At 40.9% G+C, this 20,711-nt stretch overlaps 1 protein-coding gene across 1 annotated transcript in view; it reads left to right on the top strand.

The window, feature by feature from the left end:
• The window catches only part of ddb1 (damage-specific DNA binding protein 1), an 88,176-nt gene that overhangs the window by 35,705 nt on the left and 31,760 nt on the right, over nt 1–20,711 (top strand). The window contains exons 13-18 of the mRNA XM_061887628.1: nt 1,022–1,200; nt 4,883–5,046; nt 6,044–6,151; nt 12,776–12,983; nt 13,087–13,182; nt 13,477–13,588. Of these exons, the coding sequence (XP_061743612.1) occupies nt 1,022–1,200; nt 4,883–5,046; nt 6,044–6,151; nt 12,776–12,983; nt 13,087–13,182; nt 13,477–13,588 (867 nt within the window). The remainder of the gene's footprint in view (nt 1–1,021; nt 1,201–4,882; nt 5,047–6,043; nt 6,152–12,775; nt 12,984–13,086; nt 13,183–13,476; nt 13,589–20,711) is intronic.

Raw genomic sequence — 20,711 nt, forward strand, 5'->3', positions numbered from 1 at the left:
TACATGATTTTTAGTGTCAAAAGGGAAACAAATATATTTAGTAAGAAAAAATTAAGCATTTTATTAACCCATATTATTTCCAGGCTTTCGCAGTCCACAAAAAATAATGTGTCGGGCCAGATTTGGCCCCTGGGCCTTGAGTTTGACACTGTGGCATAGACAAACCTATTTTATTGAGTCAGAGATGTTGGAGGCCAAACACAGTTAGCTGTTTAATTTAGGCATGTGACTTCGCACCAGGAAGCAAGATCGCTGTGAGGAAAAGGCTGAAAGTGTTAGCTGAAACTGTAGGGAGGTAAGAGTTATTTCTTACTCCTTGAAAGCTATTTGTCGTCACACAATATTTTACTAATACAATATTTAAAGAGGACATGATGTACACAATGAATCTCTCCTCCTAACACACTTGCTGTAGCCAAGGGAGCGTCAACGGGTACTTTACTAGCCTCTCTCCCTTGGAGGGAGGAAGGGGATTTATGTCAGACGATTGGACTGCGAGGTTGGTAATCAAAATCAGACTCCTCTGAATTACATCATCAAACCTTTTGACTAGTTGAAGACAGCCCTAGATAGTAGTAATAGTGGTCAGCATAAAAATAAAATAGTCAGTGTTGTTAATCGGTATCCATCATAGCATCTAAATTATCTGTGAAAACATTGTCTAAAATAATGTATTTTAAAAAAAAAAGTTCATAAATGGTTTAAAGCGCAATGTTATTGGCAGAACAGGGGCTTAAGCTTGATCTGCAGAAGAAGACAAAAGATCTTTGTTTACTTTTTTAAATAGTAGGTGGAAGGGATGGACAAAACATCCCAAATGGTCCTCTTTGTGAGCTTGTTTGTTAAGGAATTAGTACAATTATTTTGCAGGTAGTAGCAATTTTGGCATGCAATCCAATGGACAGTAATGAAATACCTTTGAAGCAGCTTCATATTCTATCACCTCTAAGCCCTTGTGTCATTTTCCAGAGGTACTGTGTTTAATAATCTTTTAAAAGAAAAAAATTGTGTGTGTTTGCAGATCACATCCGGCTCTGTTCGCTTGGTGCTTCAGGAGAGCAAGGCCTTGGTGAGCGAGTGGAAGGAGCCACAGGGCAGGAACATCAGCGTGGCTGCTTGCAACCACACTCAGGTGGTGCTTGCTGTTGGACGTGCCCTTTACTATCTCCAGATCTTGGCTGGGGAGCTCAAACAGATTGGGTAAGATGGATTGACAAAGTACATTTCCAATTTACTGATATTTGTAATCACACAATAAATTCCTTATCACAATAAGTACGTATAAGTAACGACCAAACGTTTTGGTCAAAGTACTAAATGTACTGTACTTGACAAACACAATAATTCAATAAAAAAAAAACCTCAATTTTCAATACAGCGGGATCTCAATCTACAAAATCTTATTAGTTTTGTTAATCAAATTAACGCCACTCATTGAAATTACTAAAAATCTGTTAAATCAGTGCTTGGTCCTGCCAAAACATTGCAACTTTAAATGTAACATGACTTTTTAAAAATAAAAATACTTTTTTCTAACAATACAATCCTTTAAATAACTACAGTAGTTTTATCACTGTAGTTAGCTTCATCACCGAGAACAATATGATCTAGAAAATCGTTTAGGTTGCACAGTGATTGAGTGACGGACAGGCAAGGTCAAAGTTGTATGCAATCAACATTTATGTCTGCGTAAGACCCAGGAAGGAAAGCTAATGCTTCATCGTTTAATTTGTAGAGTCAGGAGAAAAGAACAAACTGAAACACTGCGGGCAGATCATTTAGTGACTCCTCTGTATTTTTATGGTCAAATGTCCCCAATGCGGATTTTTGTTTTGGCACGGAAGATGGAGTGGGGCATCCTGCTGATGGTAAAACATGTTGTCCTTCACTCTCACATTCTCAGTTCCAGTGGTTGGAGGGCAGGAAAGTGTTGATGTAAGACAAGGATGCTCGTCACTCCAATTTATGCTAGCAATAAGCTTAACAAAAAGCTGAGAGACAGCTTGTAATTCAAAATACTCATAGCTTCAATGACCGTTGGATGAAGTAAAGCTTTCTGGTAAATTAAGGATTTTTCCACAATTTTAAAGATTAAATCAATCATCTGTTTTGATGCTTTTATTGTTAATTGTAGATGGAAAATATTTGCATTAATTAAAATATGTACATTAGGTTAAAAAACAACAACCGTATTATAGCCAAAACTATGAATACATGTGCACATGTAAAAAACAGTAACATATATAATACACTGTAAAGCAGGGGTGGGCATTACGTCGATCGCGATCGACTGGTCGATCTCGGAGGGTGTGTCAGTCGATCTCAAGCCAGGCATTAAAAAATATACATAAAAATCAGCTATCATCAATCATACCAAGACTTCACTTTCGTCAGTTGTTTGACATTCTCGGCACCCGAGGATCTTGTGAGATGACGCTGGCTGCTGCAAGCTCATATTTAAGAAAAAAATCACTAACAGGGCGGAGGCAGAGAAACATATTTTATTTCTAGAGACTCCGTACCTACTGTCAAAACTCTAAAGACCGACTGCACAGTTCCTGTCTTCACCATAAAAGACCCGTTTCATCCTGCCTGTGCTAACAAAATAAGAGTCTCAGAAAGCTAGTGTGCACAAGCTAGCAAGCTACGGAGTTTGATGCTAATGTATTTCTCCCCCGCCCTCAGCGACCGCTTCCTCACTTGCTTGCCCACCCGCACAGTCACTGACGTCACTCACCTGCTGCCAGACATTAAAGGGCCACACACATATGCTACTCTCATAACAAAGTGTTTAAAAACGAGTATGCAAGTTGGACAAATGAGATGCCAAATCCAACCACTTTCGTGTGGTATTGGACAGAAAGGAGGACTTTTTTTTTCCTCCATTTGAAAATGCGGACGTTATCAGCACCACTGTCTAATTCCAATCAATGCAAGTCATCAGAATCAAATACACCAACTTATATTCTTGTCTTCATGAAAGAAAGGAATCTATGTGTGTTAAACATGCTTTTATTATCATTAAAGACCATTAACTTGTTTACAAAAATGTCTCTGTCATAAATAAATAAATCCATCCATCCATTTTCTACCGCTTATTCCCTTTCGGGGTCGCGGGGGGCGCTGGCGCCTATCTCAGCTACAATCGGGCGGAAGGCGGGGTACACCCTGGACAAGTCGCCACCTCATCGCAGGGCCAACACAGATAGACAGACAACATTCACACTCACATTCACACACTAGGGCCAATTTAGTGTTGCCAATCAACCTATAGGAATGAGGTAGATCTCCTCGACTTGGTCAATTGAAAAGTAGCTCGCCTGCAGAAAAAGTGTGAGCGCCCCTGTTGTAAAGCATAATGTTGGAATACATCACAATTATCAATTGTGATCTAAATTTAATTTCTGCTTCATTCAATTCAAATTTTGAATTGCAATTCTACTTCATGATTGCAACTTAATTTTAAATTCATGCAATTGAATTGAAATTTAGGAGATATTTTCATTTCAATTGAGAATTTTACTTAAGGTTCTTAAACACCCCTTTTGTATTTAAAGAAACTTTCTATTGTCTTTCTTTTTTCAAGGGGGTTACGGAAAGGACAGTTGACGAGAGACTCTTGTGATTAAAAAGGAAAACAAGGCACATTCGACAGTACATTGTATCTCGTAAAAACGACAAGTCAAAAGAAGAGCCAATTAAATTATGCGAATGATTAAAGGCCTACTGAAATGAGATTTTCTTATTTGAACCGGGATAGCAGGTCCATTCTATGTGTCATACTTGATCATTTCGCGATATTGCCATATTTTTGCTGAAAGGATTTAGTAGAGAACATCGACGATAAAGTTTGCAACTTTCGGTCGCTTATAAAAAAGCCTTGCCTTTATCGGAAGTAGCAGACGATGTGCGCGTGACGTCACGGGTTGTAGGGCTCCTCACATCCTCACATTGTTTACAATCATAGCCAGCAGCAGCTAGAGCTATTCGGACCAAGAAAGCGACAATTTCCCCATTAATTTGCGCGAGGATGATAGATTCCTGGATGAGGAAACTTAGAGTGTAAGAGACTAGAAAAAAAAGAAAAGTAAAAAAAAAAAGGCGATTGCAGTGGGAGCGATTCAGATGTTTTTAGACACATTTACTAGGATAATTCTGGAAAATCCCTTATCTGCTATTGTATTGCTAGTGTTTTAGTGAGATTAAATAGTACCTGAAAGTCGGAGGGGTGTGGCCACGGGTGTGAGGGAAGTCACGGCAGCTGCAGCAGGACGGAAGCTCCGCTGAGGTCTCCGGTAAAAGGCGACTTATTACCACAATTTTCTGACCGAAAACTGCCGGTTGACATGTAGTCGGGATCCATGTTCGCTTGACTGCTCTGATCCATAGTAAAGCTTCATCTTCGGGAATTTTTAACAAGGAAACACCGGCTGTGTTTGTGTGGCTAAAGGCTAAAAGCTTCCCACCTCCATCTTTCTACTTTGATTTCTCCATTATTAATTGAACAAATTGCAAAAGATTTAGCAACACAGATGTCCAGAATACTGTGTAATTATGCGATTAAAACAGACTACTTATAGCTTGGATCGGGCTGGAAAATAATGTCCGCTACAACCGGTGGTGTCAAACACACGCCTCATCATACCGCGACTTTTTCAACACGACACTTTAAGGGAAATTTAAAATTGCAATTTAGTAAACTAAAAAGGCCGTATTGGCACGTGTTGCAATGTTAATATTTCATCATTGATATATAAACTATCAGACTGCGTGGTCGGTAGTAGTGGGTTTCAGTAGGCCTTTAAAGGTGTAAATTTTCCTGATTGTTTTTACCTTTCGAATGAATATACTGTAGGATGATTCTGACCCCTCTCTTTCTCAGCAACACAGAGATGGAGCATGAGGTGGCCTGCCTTGACATCACGCCTCTGGGAGAAGGTGGCGGTGAGTCACCGCTCTGCGCCGTGGGATTGTGGACCGACATCTCAGCGCGCGTGCTAAAACTGCCTTGCTTCACTGCCCTGCACAAGGAAATGCTGGGTGGAGGTATGGTATGAGAGAGATAGAGGCTGTGTGCACTGACAAGGAAACAAAAACACTGTTTTTTGCTCTTTCAGAGAGTTCTGTAAACTTCAAGGGTGTCAGGTGGAGTTTATTTCCGTGGCCCAGTCAAAGTAGTATAATGCCTTAATGGACTTTACAAATCCACTGAAGTGAAATTTCCTAACCGCTCACGCACTCTGGAAGGGAAGACAAAAGCTTCCCTAAAACCTTCACATAAGGAAAAGCATTAAGGCGAAGGAAATTGCTTTGTGACAAACAGCAGACTGAATATAGGCCAAGAGCATTTTGGCACCTTATTTGGCATTTTATGTGATGTCCTTCTTCAGTCATAAAAATACAAGTACAAGTCAAAGAATAATACCCTGTAATCCACATTTATGAAGCACTGGAGGGTGAAGTGATTTTCTCCATAGATGCCCAAGGGTTTTTCTTGTAATTCGACATTTACTGCCCCATTTAAGGATGGGGAGGTAATTAAGAATGTTAAACTTTTCAGTAGATAACAGCTTTGGTTAAACTTATGAAAAAGTCAGTACTCTGTGGAGACATAATTCTCTTTAACATCATGAACTCTTAAGGTCAGGGCTTTCTTCTTTCCAGTTAAAAATGTTTCATTAATGATAAATAACCAGTGCTATTCCACAGTGACATACCCTGTTTCAGATTAGTGTGTATGTACATGCGTGTGCGTGCTTTGATAATAGCTGCTTAATGGGCACAACCACAAATCATCCCTCCAAATAGTTAATAGATTACATCATTCTCTGTTCTAATTATTTGTAGGCTTTCCGGTGGTCTTAGATTATTTTTTTCAGTTTCTTTTGCCGAATGTTTTGTTTGATTCTTAAAGCGTTGTTTGCCTTCCAGATTTGAAAACATTCTTAAATCTGTTTTCCAACATTGATGAGTTTGGTGTTGATCGATTATTTCTGTCAACATGAAAAATGTAAACAGATCCTTTTTCTGTGACCATTTCTAGAGATCATCCCTCGTTCCATCCTAATGACCACTTTTGAAGGCAGCTACTACCTGCTCTGTGCCCTTGGAGACGGCGCACTCTTCTACTTTGGCCTGGATCTGCAGACGGGTACGTCGTTCTCACGCCGTCAGCAAACGAGTAACAGACCAGGAACCATTTGAAAGTCAATTTAGTGAATCATCAGACTAGAGAGTAAGAGAGGCCACCACTTTCTTATTATAGGGAAGACATTTTTTGTATCTACAAGGTTGATTCTAGGACAGAAAAAAACAACAACATACATTAATTACCAAAATGTTGTACTTTTCTAATAAAAAAATCACTCACACATAGATTAATGATGAAAACCTTACAAATCATGTCACAGGTTTATGCATTCAACATGGGAATTTGTTGTGTATTTTTTGAACCTGAAAACTCCTATACTATGTCACAGTTTGGTAGATTCTTACCCCTGATTTCCACAGGATGTGAAAAGTAATCGCCACAGAACGGCACCGCCATCTGGCAATCCCCACGACTGTTCTGTTGCGGCTCCGTCATGCAGCGAAATAGTGCAGAATTTTACGAGATCTCGCAAATCCGCACATAATCATGTGATAAAGTAAACACTGGAGTAAAGAACGCAGAACGTCTGGAGCCAGGCCGTCCATCAATACCCACATGCGGGCGCATTTGAGACGGCATTGACTTGACTTGACTCATGGAAAAGACGACAGTGTTGCCTTACAGAACGACAACTTTTTTTGTAGGCACAACGGTAGCCTCATCCCTGGCGAGCATTGTACACACACACATACATACTGTACATTTCATTCCAACTCCTACAAACCACTCCATTGCTTTCCCGGCCTCTGTATCAGCTGGTATATGACACAGGCCTCCGTATAGCTACCCGGGATATGGCTGTATATGCTTTTTAAATTTTCAGCATCTCCTCATCCATTTGTGTCTACAAGGTAAAATTACGTCTGAAAACCTTTTTAAAAGTTGACTTCAAGTCCGTCTCCGCCCATTAGGATGTTTCAAAGTGTAAAATACAATCCGCCTTTAAGACAAATTATTCTATGCGTTTTCGTTACCCCCAGAAATGCGCAGAACTTAAATATTGCAATAAGAAACTGGTAATGGAAACACCAGAATTTTTAAAAACCTCTCAAATATCGCAAAAATACTGTATTACGCCCTCATGAGGTGTTTTTTTCCAGACGGTTCGATATTGAAGTGTGTTGCAAAAGCATGAGGGAACCCCAATGCACAACTACTAGGTCAGACGGGTCGTCTTGCTTTTCTTTCCGATCAGTCGACCGAAAGAGGAAGGCGGCACCGGGCCTTCCTGCAGGTCCCTTTCCCGACAATAGAGACTGATTCGCAGACTTGGATAGACCCACGTGCCCAAACCTTCTGTAATTAAATAGGGAATTTCCTATTCACAATTCTCTTCCACAAATCCCTTATTTGTGGCTGCTGCCATGCATAAGGATGTTGCCTTTGAGCGGTTACCCACTGCAATTGTAATCCCAACTCCAAAATCATGGAATTGCAAAGCGTATGTCCATCTACCTTAAAGTGGAGTCTAGCGAGACAAGATTTTACAAAAATTACATCTCATGATGCAAAACACCCCTTAGTGGAAACACCTACAAGTTGCAAATGTATCTTGTGAAAATTTTTGAAATGCCGCTTTTATTTTGTGAAAAACTGCAATGGAAACACAGCCACTGTCAACCTCTGTGGTGATGGGTGTTTTGGAATTATCCCCGAGCTTTTGGATGCACTTTGATAAATCTTCTCCCCGCAGTTGCTCTCTGCAGCCAATTTTCTCTTGTGAGAGCCGCGCTCATTTTCCCTTTTTTTCTTCCTTGTGAAACTGCAAAGATGATGTTTGCAGGTAATGTTGTTCGAACATGACGCAATTAGCCACCCTCTTCTTGTGCGACGGGAGTCACACGATGCTAATGCAGGCTCACCAGAGCAGCAAAATGGCAACATATCATCCAATTTGAAAATAATTTTTTTCATGAATATATCTGCTGCGCGACGAGTGAGCGCATGCATATCTGTGCAAAGCAGCTGCCTGAGATTGGAAGCTATGAACCCCAATTATTACATGCCGCCGTCAACATAGGGGCGCGAAGGGGCCTAGACTGGGCTGCGGCCCGGGTAAGCATGTGCATTAAGATGGTGAAAAGGAACAATGCCACAGCACAAAGAAGATGTTTGGAGTGATTTATGGTCATTTTCAGCTGTTTAAACTATGAATGGTGGCAATTGCATAGCATACATTTTTTTATTATTTTGTACACGAAGATCTCTCCAGTGGGTTTGCACACGCCGCAAGCATTTAACCATTAGGTCTGTTCTTTTAAACCACTAATGATAAGATAAGCTATCTGGTGTTGTTGTCTTTCTTATAATTTCTAGTTCAATAAATGTAACTTTGGGCGGCATCGCTCCATTGGTAAAGCAGCCGTGCCAGCAGTTTGAGAGTTCCTGATTCGATCCCCGCCTCTGCCATCCTAGTCACTGCCGTTGTGTCCTTGGGCAAGATACTTTACCCACCTCTTCCCAGTGCCACCCACACTGGTTTAAAAATGTTACTCAGATATTGGGTTTCACTATGTAAAGCGCTTTCAGTCACTAAAGAAAAGTGCTATATAAATATAATTCACTTCACTTTGAGCAAACTGCAAACGTCCCTTAATGATTCATTTTAACTATTTTTTTTCTAGTGTAGAATGATTGTACATACATGTGCAATGAATGCTGAGTGGATACTAGATTAAATGTATGTGGAATGTATCGTAAGATATACAGGGTTAAAAGTAAACATTTAGATGGATAGATAGATAGTACTTTATTGATTCCTTCAGGACAGTTCTTTCACCCTCAATACTTCCTCATTCATTCATTAGTCCTCTTGCACATACAGGTATTTAGAGCCAACCGTGGCAACCAGGTCTCTCCATTTGGGTCTATTGTGGGCAAAGAGTTGAGCTTGAGCTCACATTACAGGCTTTACGGTCCTTGGCTATTACATCCAGCCAGCGGGCACGGGGGGCAACTTTGGGTCCTCTCCAGCTGGCTTGCTGGGATTGAAAGCTAGGATAGTATTAGTTGGAGCTTCCACTGGCACACAGATGACGTGTCCATACCAGCGTAACCGCCTCATTACTGCGAGACGGGATGCTGGGAGCTGTTGGGTTTGTCCTCTCAAAGTCCGGTTTGTGACGTGCTGGCTCCATGTGATGCATTCTCCTGAGGGCCTTTGTATTGAAACCATCAAACCTGGCCGCCAGGGTGGTATTCAGCGGCCATGTTTCGGAGCCGTACAGGAGAACATAGATGACAGAAGCATTGTAGACCCTAAGCTGTGTCTCCTGTATTGTACCAGTGTCGCCTCAATGGTCTCCAAAGTGTCTGCATTACAGAAACTGCTAGGGCACGGCGTCTGTTAATCTTAGGTTTACGGTCGCCAGTGTTTGACATTGTCGAGCCCATGTATTTAAAAGTGGAGACGGGGTCCTGTCAAAAAAGAGGTGTGATGGATCAGGTTCCTCACTTGCAAACGTAAGCTATGTCTTAGGCTGCCTCTACACTAAGCCGGCTAAGGTTATACAGGATATAACCCACCTAACCTTATCCCTGTCCACACACACACACACACACACACACACACACACACACACACACACAATGCCATCATTTAAGACCCCCTCAGTCCGCTGGCGCAACGTGACCTAGTACGCATGCGCGGAAAATGGCAGACACGTATATATTACATTATAGTCACCTCTGACTTGGAACTGTATCTTTACCCGGCAGTCTGATATGTGAAGGGTTTCAATGTAGACTATTGCCACATTTCTTTTAACAGTAAACCTTGCTTGCCTCACCATCAGCAGCTGATAGACTACCCCTATTGTAGTGAATCACTCCTGAGCCAGCATAATTGATTCAAATCCTTAATAGATGTGTGAACGTAAACAAGGTGATAACTAACATTTAACAACAATCAATCTGGGGATCTAGATATCTGGTCAGGACTCTCCTAAGTCTTTTATCTTCACCTTCATTGTCCATTCCTGCAATCCAGCCTGTGCTTGGAGGCTGAAATTGGCGGTCGTAGTCTACGGTTTCAACCACTTCATGGCTTTACAGTAGTTAAGGAGTACAAAACTAGACGTTGAGTAATCGCTTGACGTACATCGCAGACAATAACTGATAGTCTGCTTTGCCAGTCCAAATGCATTCGCTGTTTTCTGTAGTCTTCCCTCGTCGGCCAAGTATTACAAAGCACACGCTACCTTTTTTATCCCATCCACAGGAGCCAGCATTTCCATTGTCTTCCCTTCGACAAATGGAGAAAGTTTTGCGCTAAATAGAATCACAGCTGACCTGGACATTCGAAAGTTCTCTTGCCACTTCTCTGGCACAACACACTCGTTGAAAATCATATCCCGCCAGGCTGCCGTTTTTCCAGGCCTGATCCAAAACCGTCGTTCAACATTGCTATGTTGCCGTCTGAGATGTGTTGTATCGGAAATTGCTACAATCGCACGTTTTCTTCTCTTAAGGTATTCATGCATGATTTCTACAAGCGCCTGTACATGTAGAAGACGACGAAACACGGGCATGTCTGGATGATTCGCCTCCATACTTCTAGTGGTTACCTCCAAGGGGAAACCGGTTGTTACGAAGCTGGCTGTGGTGCGTTGTTTCTGACGTCACTTGCTCTCCGAATTCCGTTTAGAAACGATCAATGAGTCCATACAGAGCTAAGAGACGGAGATTCAAGAAATAGACGGCACGTTTACCCGTGTAAAAAAAAAAAACATCCAAGGAGAGGAACCTTAAACAATGGGTTAGTGTTTAGGTTAGGTTAGTGTTTAGGGGTTTAGGATAAATAGTTATTCAATTAAGGAGTTATCCGGCGTAATGTAGACAGGGCCTAAGGCAAGCTTATCTTCAGGCCTAACTTTGTGGACTCCTCGTCAAACACACTGAGGGCTTTGTAGAGCTGGTCAGCAGTCTCACAGAACAGCGTGGTGTCATCTGCGTATTTGAGGTCCTGGAGGGTGTAGTTACCTAGTGGCACCCCAGGGTTCTGTTTGCAGACATGTGACATCAAGTGGTCGATGATGCAATTAAAGAGTTTAGGAGCCGTGACACAGCCCTGCCTTATCCAGCTGTTTAATGGGAACCACTCTGAGACCTGACTACTCACTCGTACGCAGCTTTCAGTACTCTGGTACATCTGTCTAAAGAGTGTGATGATTTTGGTAGGAGCTCCAAGGGACTTCAAGATGTTCCAGAGGGTCCCATCGTCCACTGTGTCAAAGGCAGCCTTATGGTCAATGAAGGCGATGAAGTGATGCCGGTCCTCTCTGAACTCCTGGGACTATTCTATTATGAGCCGAAGAGCAGAGATGTGATCGATAGTGGAACGGGTCAAAATTAATCCGGCTTCTGGTGGGTAGGATGCGGGTGAAGAGGGGATGGAAAGGAGGGTGATCCCTTAGTGGTTGCTGCAGGTCAGCTGATCTCCCTTGTGTTTCCAGAAGGAAAGTATAATGCTACGCCTCCAGTCATCTGGCAGCAACTCAGAGACCCGCATGAGGTTAATAATTTGTGTGAGCCATAGAATGATATTGTCGCCTTCAACGTCTCTGCTGTGAGGTTACAAATGCCGGGAGCTTTGCCTTTCTTGGTTTTTGACAGTGCTGCTTTGACTTCATCTGGGGAGACTGGGATGATGGAGCAGTCCGAGTTAGGGGCATAGTGGCTGGTAAGGGTGGGGTCTTTTAGAACAGGAGGGTGATTAAAGAGCTCTCACGGTTGAGGCAGTCTGCTTCCTCAACTAGATTATTTTTGTAGCCACCAAAGAGCTTTTAACATCATTCTGTCAGGAAATTTGAACACTCTTGTTGGCAGAATTAATGGAGTCCGTTACTAGCACAGACACAGATGTTTAGCATAGTGTACAAATGTTCAATGTGGTTGAGGTCTGGGCCTTAGGAAAACCCTTCTAAAAGCTTAAATTCAGCTTTTCCAAAGCCAGCATAGATGTTCAGACCTTGTATATTGCTTTTGTCTTACCGACATTCTGACTGAAGTTACTAATTACCCGGATTGTGATGTTTTTTTGTTTGTGTAGAAAATATCGTAGCTTTTGCCCAGATGTCGAAAGTATGGCGTTTAGATCTCTAGATCAACAATCACTTTATTGAAACAAATAAAAAGCCGAAACAACAACAACTGCGACCGTCTCACCCAAAGTGCAAACTTTCACTTATGTCTTCCATTTGTTAATCCAAAATACCACTCAGGACAAATTAATTTATTCTCGAAACTGTCAAAAAATACAACTTTAAAGTAGGTATAAACAAAGGTTGTTTTTTTAGGCGCAATTTTCCTCCAAACCAAATGTTAGCAGCTCGGGCTGTGTGTTTGGCAGCATTGTCCTGTTGAAACACATATTTGTGCCCGAGTTTCAGCTGTAAAAGGTGTCGAGTTGAGGTAGTATTCCTGTAATATCCCATCCACTTTGGGGTTGGCACTAGGTCCAGTGTTGTTAGGTTTAAATGCCTTGTTGTGACTGAGCAGTGAAACCTCTGGTTTACTGTTTATCCCATGACTATTTGAAACCTGACAGCTTTACTTTCTGTAGCTCTTTAAAGGGTTCTCTTGGCCTGAACCCTTTTCTTTGTGATTGTATTTCCATCGCTGTAGGTTCCTTGAGTGAGCGTAAAAAAGTCACCCTGGGAACGCAGCCCACTGTGCTGAGGACCTTTCGATCTCTTTCAACCTCCAATGTCTTTGCCTGCTCCGATCGCCCCACTGTCATTTATTCTTCGAACCATAAGCTGGTCTTTTCCAACGTCAACCTCAAGGAGGTCAACTATATGTGCCCACTCAACTCTGAAGGTTACCCAGACAGGTATACTAAAAACACACTACCAAGGGACGGTAATTGCATACATTGTAGAATTTCATTTTATCAGTTTTAATTTTCTACCAAATCTGTACCTTTTCTGTTACAGCCTGGCTCTGGCTAACAACAGCACTCTGACAATCGGTACCATTGATGAGATTCAAAAACTCCACATCCGCACTGTTCCTCTCTATGAATCCCCCAGGTCAGTCTCTTTCTCAGATTTTCAGATGTATTAAGTGAACATGTTTGGTTCTATTTACCTTAGTTTTTTTTGTCCTGTTGTGCTTGTTAAATATCTGTCAGTTTTTTTATTGACAGAAATGACACCGTAAACAATTGTATTTGTTATTTTATCTTGACAGTCATATAATTTAAGAACTCAAGGTGTTTTCATTGTTTTGTTTATTTCACGAAAACACCGTGGGCTATTTTTCTGCTTCCACCCACAGCTCATTGTGTGTCCTCTCACCTCTTTCTTCTTTTGTTTACATCCCAGACGGATTTGTTACCAGGAGGTTTCCCAGTGTTTTGGTGTCCTGTCCAGTAGGGTGGAGATTCAGGATGTGAGCGGTACCACCTCTGCTGTCCGGCCCAGTGCCAGTACCCAGGTACTGTAGCTCCTTATTTTGGTGGGATTCTGAGGTTTGCTGCACAGTCACACTGAATATAATCACAATAGATTAGGTTTTTTTTTTTCAGATTTGCCATTTTAAAAGTGTCCCTTAAATCAGTCAGTCAGTAGTTTACAGTATATGGGATTACTTCTAGCTTTATTAGATGTGTTTTTTTGTAAACACACTCCCTCTTTTTTGTGACTATTGCAGCCTAAAATGTATGACTTTGGGGCAGCATTTTTAAAAAGTTGAGACAGAAATTGCAGTGTTTTAAGGCTTATTTTTTCAACAACTTTGCATCTGCTCCTTATTTAATGGCTATCTAATTAGTGTTTTAAGTGTTTTTTGTAACCCTAACCCCTAAAAGCAGAGGATTAAAAATTTTTTTGCTTTCATATTTAGTTTTAGTTCTTTACCAGTCCCCCAGGATCTTTTTTATCCCTAATTCAAAAAATTGCAATGAAAAGTGCAGGATTTGTTGCAATAAAATTGCGTGAGAAAGTGAAAGTTGCAATAAATTGTTGTGATTTTAATTTTTTTTGGGGCTTCACGGTGGTAGAGGGGTTAGTGCGTCTGCCTCACAATACGAAGTTCCTTCAGTCCTGGGTTCAAATCCAGGCTCGGGATCTTTCTGTGTGGAGTTTGCATGTTCTCCCCGTGAATGCGTGGGTTCCCTCGGGTACTCCGGCTTCCTCCCACTTCCAAAGACATGCACCTGGGGATAGGTTGATTGGCAACACTAAATTGGCCCTAGTGTGTGAATGTGAGTGTGAATGTTGTCTGTCTATCAGTGTTGGCCCTGCAATGAGGTGGCGACTTGTCCAGGGTGTACCCTGCCTTCCGCCCGATTGTGGCTGAGATAGGCGCCAGCGCCCCCCGCGACCCTGAAAGGGAATAAGCGGTAGAAAATGGATGGATGGATGGATTTTCATTTTGTAATTATAATAGGGAAATTTGTTGAAGGAGATGATGATTAAATTCAAACAAAAAGACTGAGAAAAGCATCTGACCAACATGGAACACACAAATGTGCAAAATAGAATGTACAAAACACACTGGTATCACTGTAAATGATATCTCAACCATCGCATGAGGCAAAAAAATGGTTCGCAGTTAAAAAGTAATGTATGCTGAAGACGAGTAAACAACACAATCTCAAGGGATATTACTATTGAGTACTCTAAAACAGTGATTATCAAACTGTGGTGGTACTTCGGCCGCATTTATGGTTATGCCAACGAAGCCTGTAAATCCATCAATCCATGTTTTACTGCCTGTCCCTATTGGGGCGGTGGGGGGCCGGAGCCTACCCTCACTGCATTCGGGCAGAAGGCGGGGTTTACCTTGGCCAAAAATAAACTTAATATACTCTAGCTCAAGCTCAACTCTTAAATATACTTGTTAATTAAAACCTCTGCCTTGTTTTTAATGACTACTTAGGCCTACTACACTACTGAATTTTAATGTTGGTACTTAGAGAGTGCCAAGTGTTTTCTGAGTTGGTATGTAGTGAAAAAAGTTTCAGAACCAGGCAGCTCTGTCATCCACACGTTGCAGACATTCTTGTTCATGTTTTACGTTTGAAAGTCGAACGTCTTTTATGTTTCAACTTGTAGTTTACACACACTTTCCTCAAGTGTTCCCCAATGTTCTCAAAAACATTGGGGAAGTATTGAAAGCGATACATAGCATTGATTATTAGTTGATAAATGAGAGATTATTATTACACCTCAACATTTTTGTCAAATGTTTGACCGTTGCATTTCTATGGTTGGCCAAAATGTGCACCGAAATTTCTGGGATTCGACAAAGTGGCCAGACCACACGTAATTTGCGGGGAATGTTTTAATTTGTGTTAACTGGCGCAAAAGGGACTGAAAGCAGTACTTCTCAAATAATAGTACTGGACCCCCACCCAGGAAGATCTCAGTGATGTTAGGGGTAATGTGAAGGGCAAGTCTTCATTTATGTTTGAACGATACGCAAACCTCCGGGTGTCAGCGGTGCTCAAACTAGTGAACAGGCTGCCTGTTTGACCAACTAGAACAGGGGTCTGCAACATTTACTATTAAGAAAGACATTTTGCCACTTCTTCCAGGAAAGAAAAATAGTTTAGAACCGCAAAACTTAACACAGCTTATGAACTTTAAAGGCCTACTGAAATGAGATTTTCTTATTTAAACGGGGATAGCAGGTCCATTCTATGTGTCATACTTGATCATTTCGCGTTATTGCCATATTTTTGCTGAAAAGATTTAGTAGAGAACATCGACGATAAAGTTGGCAACTTTTGGTGCTGATAAAAAAGCCTAGCCTTTACCGGAAGTCGCAGACGATGACGTCACAAGGGTGAGAGCTCCTCACGTCCTCACATTTGTTTTTAATGGGAGCCTCCAGCAGCAAGAGCTATTCGGACCGAGAAAACGACAATTTCCCCATTAATTTGAGCGAGGATGAAAGATTTGTGGATGATGATATTGATAGCGAAGGACTAGTAAATAAAATAAAATAAAATAAAATAAAAAGCGACGGCTCCGGGCAGCGGCAGTGTGAGCGTTTCAGATGTAATTAGACACATTTACTAGGATAATTCTGGAAGATCCCTTATCTGCTTATTGTTTTAATAGTGTTTTAGTGAGATTGTAAAGACATACGTCGAGGTCGGATGGCTGCGGTGAACACGCAGTGTCTCAGAGAGAAGCCGGGGAGCCAAGCTCGCAGCTGCCTTTTAAACAGCTACTGCAGGAGGACGAATAATCCAATGATGTCTCCGGTAAGATATATATATCACAATTTTCTCATCCAAAAACATGCTGGTCGACGTAAAGAAACATGTTCGCTTGAGTGCTCTGTGTTAAAAACAAAGAAACACAGGCTGTGTCTCTGTGCTCAAGACAGCTGCAATACACCGCTTTCCCCCAACAGCATTGTTCTTTATAGTTTCCATTATTAATTGAACAAATTGCAAAAGATTCAGCAACACAGATGTCCAAATTACTGTGTAATTATGCGATGAAAAGAGACGACTTTCAGCCGTAAGTGGTGCTGAGCTAATATTTCCTGACAGTCTGTGACGTCAGGCGCACGCGTCATCATTCCGTGACGTTTTCAACGAGAAACTCCGCGGGAAATTTAAAATTGCAATTTAGTCAACTAAACCGGCTGTATTGGCATGTGTTGCAATGTTAATATTTCATCATTGATATATAAACTATCATACTGCGTGGTCGGTAGTAGTGGGTTTCAGTAGGCCTTTAAAAAGTGTTTCTACTTTTAGTTTTTGGTTTTACAGGAAAAGCAATATGTCCATGTGAAATTCAACTTTTTACTTTTCTTATTTTTTTCTGGCAACTATTCATGGTTAGCTTACCCAAGGGGTTGCACACTTGAGAAGCTGAATTGAACACATAGTCTTCTAGTCTCTTTTACTGGCCTCCCCTGCACCTCAAGACTCACGGCCTCAAAGACAGTCGGAAATTATAGAACACTTTTTAAAAATGCTAATTGTCTCGCTGGGGTGGAGGGGGTTGAACTGAACTGACAGAGCCACAGCAAGGAGACAGAAGGGCCGCATACGATTCCAGAGTCTGGAGGTGCAGACCAATGCTCTAAAAGATGTACAGAGGAAAAGTGATCAGTGTACAGAGCGGACGGAGGAGAGATGGAGAAGTTAGTAACAGAAATGGAAAGAAAAACAAAGTGTCCGAGGCAATGAAAGCAAGTGACAATAACCGTAATAAAAAGCTCAGAAAATTTGGCAATGGATACATACAGTAGCTCTTGGGTTATGGTGACTACAGTAGGAAATGAGGAGAGACCAGTGTGTGTTTTATGGCCGAAAACTCTGGCAGAAAATTGCATTACCAAACAAATCAAGAAAGCATCTGGAGGCCAGTTCTGTTGTGTCAATGGCCACTGGACTTTTTCGCCAATAGACCTGTCATTTTGTAACCACGCTTACTGTAAAAATAAAAACAATATTGGCCTCATACTAAGCTGTCCATTACTTTGCAGGTTACAGAGGGAAAAGTCTGTCTCCTGGGGGCATGGTGGAAAACCATTGCTGAAAATAAATCATTATATTTTGTATTTCAAATGATGCTGCACTGTTTATGCTGCAGAGCAGTCTACATCAATCCCAGACCTCTCTCCTGCTATCTCTTGCCAGTAAAAAGAAAAACAGTTTGTTACGCCAAGGCAAAAGATAATTCTACCTTCCAATGATTTTCAGACTATGTCAAACCAAAGTATTGTTTCGCGTTCTTTTAATGAACTCTGGCATCGTGAGTTGGCAGCCATTCTGAGGCTTTGACGTACGTAATTATGGCATCCCAATTATTTTCAGGCTTGTTGTCTCTAAAACCAATCTTTTTCTATGCTGTAGTCTAAAGCTTGGGGCAGCACTTTATAATTTTTCTTTACTGGAAAATTGGCCTCAGTGATTGTTATACTTTGTCGTTAATTTTAGAATTCAATTACAAGTTGTTTCCATGACACTTGCACATCAGGAACAAGTTGGCAATCTGAAATTTAAATTAAAACGCACAAAAAGCATTTTTCTTTTTAAAACTGCTGTATGTCACAGTTGGTCAGCTGCTCAGAGGGCGCTCGAACAAGCTTTGTACTTCGCCTTTCTCCGGTTTCAACCGCTATTACACATGAAGATAAAAGTAAAAACTAGAACAGCACTCTGTGAGCACAGAACTCCTAAAAGTTTAATCACAATCCGCCAATAACTTTTTGATCATTTGATCCTCATCCCATTTCTGCCATTTCCTGAGAGGCAGATGAAAATCCTCCCCATACATTTTTGAGCTATCTATAGCGGAGTGAAAAAAACTGAGTTAAGCTTCTTGTCAGTCATCTGTTGTCTTTGCATTTGTAGTTGGACGCGTAGCCGCTAGTATATACACACAGAGAAGCTTGTAAGCTTATGTAGTAGAAATGATCTGGATCAGCCCCAAAATGTAACGACTTGTTTTTGTCCTATTTGAATCCATCCATCCATCCATTTTCTACCGCTTATTCCCTTTCAGGGTCGCGGGGGGCGCTGGCGCCTATCTCAGCTACAATCGGGCGGAAGGCAGGGTACACCCTGGACAAGTCGCCACCTCATCACAGGGCCAACACAGATAGACAGACAACATTCACACTCACATTCACACACTAGGGCCAATTTAGTGTTGCCAATCAACCTATCAATCGTTTCCTGAAATCCGTTCATGATTTTATGAGCTCACTCTAACACATTGAAAGAAATGGAGTAAACATTCTTGTGTGTGAACACTGTCTCTGCAGTGCTGTTTGCACAAACACACGCGCACACACACAAATGCACACACACATTTACCGATTAAGTAACATAGTATAAATGATCTAAAATCAATTAGTTGTTCCTTATCCCATTTTGGACAGTTCCTGAAAGTTTAATAAAAAATTATTTTGCTAACTACCTAACTGACGGACAGACAAACCAATGACACCGATTATATTACCTCTTGGCGTAGGTAATAATGGTGGGTTGTTTGGGGGAAAACCTAATAATTTCAACAGCCACCATAACGTCCGTTTTTATATCCTTTTGTTCTTGAAGGTCATCCACAGCTTAAATGAAACTCCCAATATGTTTTCCAGTTTTACCTCTGTCTAGTCTGTTTTTGCTAGATGCTTTCTCTTGTACAAAGTAACGCGAGTATTTTCAAAAGATACTTTCTGGTATTTAAACGATCTACAGTTTTGACAAATTTCTGCCTTCAAAAAACAATGAAAGGAATCAAGGATATAAATTGTGGTAGTCCGTAACAGTTTTCTTTTTAGATAAAGCAGATGAAAACATTTTGGAATCACTCATTTCTGAGGAAAACAAAAATTAAATCACCCTGTACATTTTCATTTCCAAAGCTAACACCCACATCAGATTCAATTTGTTTGTTAGTCTTTAGTTAAAACTGAGTGTTCACACCTGGGAGAGCTGTTGCAGCAGGGGGATTGACATGAATCGTGGCTCTAACACAAGATATGTAAATTGGAAGAAAGGAGAAGATTGTCAAAAGTTATTTAAGAAGGTAAATCATCACACAATGTAGCAAAATATGTAAATTAGTCACGGTCAGCTGTGTCTAAAATCTGGACCAAGTACACACAACATGGTAAGGTTGTAAGAAGCAAATATTCTGATAGACTAAGGAAAACATCAAAGTGTCAAGACCGAAAACTCAAAGCAATGTGTCTTGAAAAAAGAAACTAGAGCCACCGTCTGTAACCGAACTGTAAGAAACCGCCTGGAGGAAATAGGATTTAAATACAAAAGCTGTTATTACCACCTAAACAGAAAAAAACCAAGTTCCAATAAGCTAAGGAAAAGATGATGACTCGACGAAAGTCATATTTAGTAATGAATCGCAAATCTGCTTTGCACTGCAGTGCTTGATCTAAAAATGAAACTGTTACTGACTGTTCCTTGATTTATTTTATTGTTTCTTAGCCAGTTTTGTGTCATGTCTGTTCTTGCTTTTTCTCTACAAAATGAAACAGGTCAATGAACCTCCTCCAACACTGGGGATTCCATTTTTTTTTTCCAGAGGTAGATTTTAAGATCAGAGCACACTTACATGGAGGAGAATGTTGTTTTAATTGCCTGTGCGGGTAATAAGGCACACACACACACACGCACCTGCCGCTAAACAAAATTAAAACACTCACTATTAAATAACGGAATCAGGTTTAAATCACCAGATAATGTTGCACATTGTATAATGCAAATTGTTCTTCTTGTTCCTGGGACTGTATTTGTTAATGTGCGTTCACAGTAAATGCATTTAAATGTACGAGACAGTCGTGACTGACAGAAAGTCATTCAAAGCCAACATTTTGTATGGACAGTTTTTGAAGTGTTTCACCAATTTGAACTTCTAAATGAGTTGTGAGAAATATAGACATGTATTGATTGGTTAAGTATGTTCTGGTAAACCACTATTGGTAACATATGCTAGCCATTGTTCTTGTAAATGTGTATATATATAGATTTTATTTAATTTTATTTTATTTTTTAAATTTTGAGCTGGTGGCATACAACACCTTTTAATTTTATACACAGTAACTTGACGAGAATGGACCC

The sequence above is a fragment of the Nerophis ophidion genome, linkage group LG25 (assembly GCF_033978795.1).
Source record: "Nerophis ophidion isolate RoL-2023_Sa linkage group LG25, RoL_Noph_v1.0, whole genome shotgun sequence".
Classification (NCBI taxonomy): Eukaryota; Metazoa; Chordata; class Actinopteri; order Syngnathiformes; family Syngnathidae; genus Nerophis; species Nerophis ophidion.